At 47.2% G+C, this 6021-nt stretch overlaps 1 protein-coding gene across 1 annotated transcript; it reads right to left on the bottom strand.

Annotated features, from left to right (window-relative positions):
* Positions 1 to 2165: 2165 nt before the first annotated feature.
* On the bottom strand, positions 2166 to 2747 carry MSGN1 (mesogenin 1). Its single transcript, XM_066237972.1, has one exon. The coding sequence runs from the start codon at positions 2745 to 2747 to the stop codon at positions 2166 to 2168; it is 582 nt and encodes a 193-aa protein (XP_066094069.1).
* Between the last annotated feature and the right edge of the window lie 3274 nt (positions 2748 to 6021).

Genomic DNA, 6021 nt, shown 5'->3' with positions numbered 1-6021 from the left:
CAAGAGTAACAAAAATTTAAATAGATGCACTGTTTCAAATAGTACACAGGGCCTGACCTGTGGTGGCGCAGTGGGTAAAGCGTCAACCTGGAAATGCTGAGGATGCCAGTTCAAAACCCTGGGCTTGCCTGGTCAAGGCACATATGCGAGTTCATGCTTCCTGTTCCTCCCCCCTTCTTTCACTTTCTCTCTCTCTCTCTCCCCCCTCTCTATAATGAATAAAAATAAAAAATAAAAAAATAGTACACAGGGAAATTAAAATGAACACAATGACATAACCATTTTTTATTCATTAAAAAATTTCAGAAGGTTGATAATACCTGTGAGAACACAGGGCTGGCTCTGTCACATAATGTCAAGGCAAGTGTGAATAACCACCAACTTTATGAAAGTCATCTAACAGTATTTATTGAACTTTAAAATGCACATACACTCTGATCCAGGAATTCTATTTCTGGGAATTTTTCAGGTTCCTTAAAATATCAGTGTACAAAGCTAGTTGTCTGTGATGTTTGTTAAGTCATTTTTTTATAATTAAAAAAAAACCAAAAACCAACCTAAATATAATTCAAAAGGTGATTCATTAAACAAATTATGCACCACCACCTCCTGGGCTATGAAACCTGTTCAACCTTCCACTTCCCCTTCACGGTCACATGTGCTACTCGGGGCAAGTCTGTGCTTCAACGTCCTCAGCTGGAAGATCAAGTCCATAACATACTTACATTATAGATCTATTTGTGTTAACATGGAAGGACTTGGACTATATATTGCCAAAGTTAAAAGAGGAAAAGCAATTGGCAGGCTTAAAGGTATTCTTTAGAAATATATGTATACCTATACTTATTTGTATGCTTTATGCAAAGGAAAAAGTGAAGAAGATCTACATTAAATTGTGGATCCCTCCACTGCCTTTGTAGTTTGTCACTAAAAGGAAGAAAAATCACCAATGGAAAAAAAAAAACCACAGGAGACATAAACACTGAAAAACAAATAAAATGCCTAGTAACCAGAGGGGGAAATACTTAGCCTTAAAGCCTACTAGTTTTTGAGGACCTCCGTAATTCAAAGCCCCTTTTTGATGCATTGTGTCATCAAATTAGCCAAGCTGAGGCTACTACAGTCACGCCCTAAGAGGACACATGGTGAAGGAAGGGTGTGTGTGTTTGTGTGTGGCTGCATGTGGGGTGATCTGGGGGATGGGGTGGAGGGGAAGATGCTGTGGGTGAAGAAATAAATAACTTTGGAAGGAGGAGAGTTAGACTTGGGTTCTAATCCAAACCCTCGGCACTTTAAAGAGTCTGGTTTTCTTTCTGAACCAGTCTTTACTGGAGAAATAAGGAAGTGACAGGACCCAGGGTGGTCATGTTCACACCTGGGCTGCACCAGGCTCCTGTCCTCCCAGCCCTGCTTCAGACCCATCCTGTGTGCTGAGCCCTCCTCCTCTTCCTCCTCCTCCTCCTCCTCCTCTTCCTCCTCCTCCTCCTTCTCTTCTTCCTCCTCCTCCTCCTCCTCCTCTTCCCTCCCTCACGCCCCTGCGGCCTTTCTTTCCTTCCCTCAGAGAGGAGGCACTGGCCTTCAGGTGTGTCCCTCTGTTTTAACAGTCCGTGTGCCTGTGGCTGTTTACCATGGCACTCATTTCTGCAGCATTTAAGGAATTCTGGGACCCTGTGCAAGTAAAGGCATGATTTCAGTCACACACACACATACACAGACACACACAAAAACACACACACACACACACACACACACATATGAATGCTGCAGCCCTTTACTTGATGCAGAACTTCCTAAATAAGGATCTAGGTGTCACACTGGATCCAGTACAAAACGCAGTTTAGTTAGCAGCAGAAAGAAAGCTCCCAACACCAAAATGGCAGAGCAGATGAACTGTAACAATTGTACATGATGGAAAAACTGCATTGAAAATCATTGGCACTTTAAAATAACTTGAACAGACAGAGGGAGGCAAACTCATGTGTCTCTTTGCAAAGGGCGATTCTCCTGAGAAATCGTGGGAAACCAGAAGCAAAATACCTGCTCGTCTGGCAGTTCCACCAAGTCCAGTGGGAAATCCCTTAGAACTTGCCCAACAAGGGCCAGCGCGGACTATGTAAATGGAACCGCATGCCCGCTGGTCCAGGGAGCCCAACAGCAGGTCCGGCTCAGGCGCTCTGCGGCCGAGGCTCCCTCCCGCCGTTGAGCAGGTCGGTGAGCTCCCCAATGTACTTGATGGTGTACTTCAGCGTCTGGATCTTGGTGAGCGGCTGGCCCCTCTGGCTGTAGACGGGTGGCAGGTAGTTGCGCAGTGTGTGCAGGGCGTCCGCCAAGGTCCTCATCCGGAGCTTCTCCCTCTCGCTGGCCTTCCGTCTCCGCTGGACAGACATCCTGACTTTGGTGCCCTTCTGGGCTTTGGGGCCAGCCGCCCCCTGCAGGTAGGCAGGCTGGAAAGCTAACACATTGTAGTCCACCTCTACCAGGCCACCAGTGCCATGGCCGCTGCAGCCCTCGCTGCCCCCGTTGCCAGCACCTCCATGCCCACAGGGCAGTCCGGCCGCGGCCGGACAGGGAGAAGAAGAATAGGACTCCAAAGACAGGGCTGGGGAGAGGCTCTGGGTGGGGGAGGCCTGGCCCAGCTCAAAGGGCCCGGCTCTGGTTTTCCAGTCCCAGGAGGACAGCAGGCCAGGGCTGTTGGAGGAGCCCAAGCCGTCGTCCAGGCTGAGGAGGGTCTCCCGCAGGTTGTCCATGTCTGTGGGCAGCTGCGGCGAGGAGGACTCCCTGACAAGTGAGAAAGGGCGTTCTGCCGCCGGGCCCAGCAGAGTTCTCTTTTATGATGGTGGGGGACGAGTGGTGAAGTGGGAAAGAGGGCCGGGAGAGGGAGTTCAAAGGAGAAGCAGGGACCAAGATGGGAGATGAACTCCTCAGGTGTCACTTTCTCCTCATTGATAATTAGCATCTTCCAGCTAAAATGGCTTTAAACAGAAAGGCCTCCACGAGAAGAAAAAAGGAATTATCTTGTTGGAACTAAACCAATTAAGGCTGCATAACTAGACTTAGCATTGTCCTGTGGAACTCATTAAAGAGGGAGCCAAAGAAAACAAACCCAGAGCGCTCTGCAGCCAGGAGGTGGTGGCGAGGGGCCGGCGGAGAGGAGCAGAGAGCCCGGAGGGCCTCCAGCCCCCTCCCCTGAGACCCCTGAGACGTTCCAGAGCAGATGGGGTGCACTGCTGGAGAAGCAGCTTGATTTAGGGAGGAGGCAACCCCTCGGAGTTCACATTCCCTCATCTGCCAAATGCAGACAATAAACCCTCACTCCGGAGGGCTGTTGAGAGGAGGGGACCCAGCAGACACATTGCAGATGCCAGTTTCCTTCTGTCCTTCCTCTTTAGTAAGTCTCTTTAGGTTTTATAGTGTGCAGACAGGCCTCCAGTCAGAAAGGCTAAGATGAGGCCAGCATCCCAGGTACATCCAGAGCCTTAATGTGCAGGAAATACCCTTCAAGAAGCTTAGAGCCCTCGCTTCAACTGAGCTGGCCCGGCTTTCCCACAGCCAACGAACACCAGGCAAGAGAAAGCTCCTTTAAGGCAGAGAGTTTGTAGAGTACCTGGCATTCAGCCTTCTGAAGGTTTTTTGTTTTGTTTTGTTTTTGAAATCCAGCTGCAGAGTCACACCTTGTTTTTGAAATGTATAACGGAAGTGTGAAATGAACTAGGGAGCCTGCCTGTTTTCCCCACAACAGCTCCAAATGCCACCAAATGTGTTAAGTTGGATGGTCCTGCTAGTTTGCTCCACTTCCCACGTGCTCTGAGAGATAGGCCCTGTGTTTCGGAAAAGGTTGTCTCAGATTCCCCCATTTGTCCCATGAACGTAACACTTTCTCTCCATGTAACTAATTCTACACACTAGTATTAATATCAGAAACACAGTGAGTTACGGTTCAGAGTACTCTCAGTGTGTCCTCCAATGTGGTCACTTGAGGTCCCTTTGCAGTGATTGAAAAGAAATGGCAATGGTCTAATGAAAACAGTGATGGTATATTTTAATTAGGAAAGAAAAAGTTCCCACAGGCAATCTGTAGAGGAACACGCTTAATTTGGCCATTTTCTAAAGGACCCTTTGCTGTATCTGGCAGAATAATATTAATAAAACATAATAAACGTAATAAGTGATGTCTTCTCCTTTCCCTTCCCCTTTCTGTCCCTTCAGCTCTTACTGAAAGCCCAGAATCCACTGAATCCTATTCAAGGGACTTTGCATAAATTAACCTTTATCTTAAAAAAAAAATTTTACCCATGAAAGCACGGAAGCTTTAAGAGGCTAAAAGACTCAGTAAAGATTTCTCTGGTAGGAAGTGGTTAAGCTGAGATCTCTTGTAACTAAAAAGTTCACCTTTAGAAAAAAAATTCTATTTTTTTTCTATTTCAGTTGGTTGTAGTAGATAGAGGCAGGTGACCTGAAGGTGACTCAGAAAGAAGCGGGCTGTAGTGGTAGGTTTTCAGTCCTCATTTTAAACTTCACAGTTTCCCATGGAATATTATTTCTGCTCTCAGAATCCATAACTTTTTTTCTTTTTCTATAGCTTCTTTCCCAAACTGCTAATTTCTTAAACTTCTATTTCCAGAAGTTTTTTTTTCTAAATGAGACAATATTTGCCAAATCCTTGGTACATTGTAGACACTTAATAAATGTAGGCTTTGTTCTTGTTGTCACCAGTATCGGGATGACACACTGTGTTCTGACTCCTCCACTGCGGACCTTAGCCACCCAGTGTTGCTGGTCCCCAGAAAGCATGTTCTCAGAACAAGGAAACTGTCCTGGCTTCCATGTTGGCCAACGTACTCTCTCTTTCTTGAGTAAGAACTAAATCAGAACTAGGCTTGCATTTATCCTGCTCTGTCCATGAAGCACTCTGGGCTCATCCTGTGCAGCGGGAGGGGCGGCCACAGAGCGCTGACACCTTCGTGGTGGAGGCCGGCCACATGGAGCAGCCCAGAGGCCAAGGCTGCCCCAGATTTTACTCCAGGTGCTTAGCATAGATTAATTCCCATCAGTTCTCGCAACAAGCCTATGAAGTAGTAGCTATTCAGTCGTCACCAATCCTGTGGTACTAATAAGAAACTGAGGCATAGGGTGGTTAAGTAACTTGCCCAAGACCCCACACCTGATGCCTAATGACTTAGAAAGCCCAGGAATCAAACTGTGATGCTCCCTATAGTGGTCTTGAAGCCTGAACTCAAGCGCTAGCTGCAGCTCAGTTGAAACAGAAGACTGACCGAGTGGCACCATTCCATCACACAGTCAGTGCACGCAGAGCCTGAGCCTGGCCCCGTGTACTAGCCCTGTAGGGGCTAAAAGGACGCAGCAGATTTACCCTTTCTGTCCTTCCCAAATTAGACGGTGAGATCGATTAGCGCCAGTAACTCTCCTCTGCCCGGGGTTAGTGGATTGGTGGGCAGGCCTGCTTCTTGCAGTCTGAGGGAGTGCGCAGGGTCTGCAGAGGCACCCCCCGTCTTGGCTAGACCCACAGTACTCCAGGAATGACAGAAATAACAACAGCAAACTTATTTAGTGCTAAATACTCTGCATGATTTATTACATTGAAATCTTACAAAAATCCCCTTTAAAAAGTATGACTTTTGTTCCCATTCTACATTAAAAACAAAAACCGTGGAGGCTTAGAGAAGCTGGAAAAGTTGTTCAAGGTCATGACGAAAACGTGGAGGAGCCATGCTAGACCCAGGCAGCCCGACTCTGGAGGGCCAGGCTCCAGCCAAGGACTCTACATCACAAGCGAGGAGTGGGGGGGGGGGGTAGGTCTGGAAAGGGTCCCTTGTTTTGTTCGTGTCCTCAGGTTGTTTTACAACTTTGGGTTTGCAGCTCCAGAACTGAAGGCATATATCTGTCTCCACTAGCACTTTCTAGTGCTTTCTCTGACCACAGGTCACACAGGCATCTTGATTAAATAGCAGATAAGGTTGATATTTAGGCATATTTTCTTATCGTTGAAAATTTTAGAAAGAA

This window comes from Saccopteryx bilineata, chromosome 6 (assembly GCF_036850765.1).
Source record: "Saccopteryx bilineata isolate mSacBil1 chromosome 6, mSacBil1_pri_phased_curated, whole genome shotgun sequence".
Taxonomy (NCBI): Eukaryota; Metazoa; Chordata; class Mammalia; order Chiroptera; family Emballonuridae; genus Saccopteryx; species Saccopteryx bilineata.
Note: the sequence above shows the minus strand (reverse complement) of the source record. Positions and strands in the feature narration are given on the sequence as shown.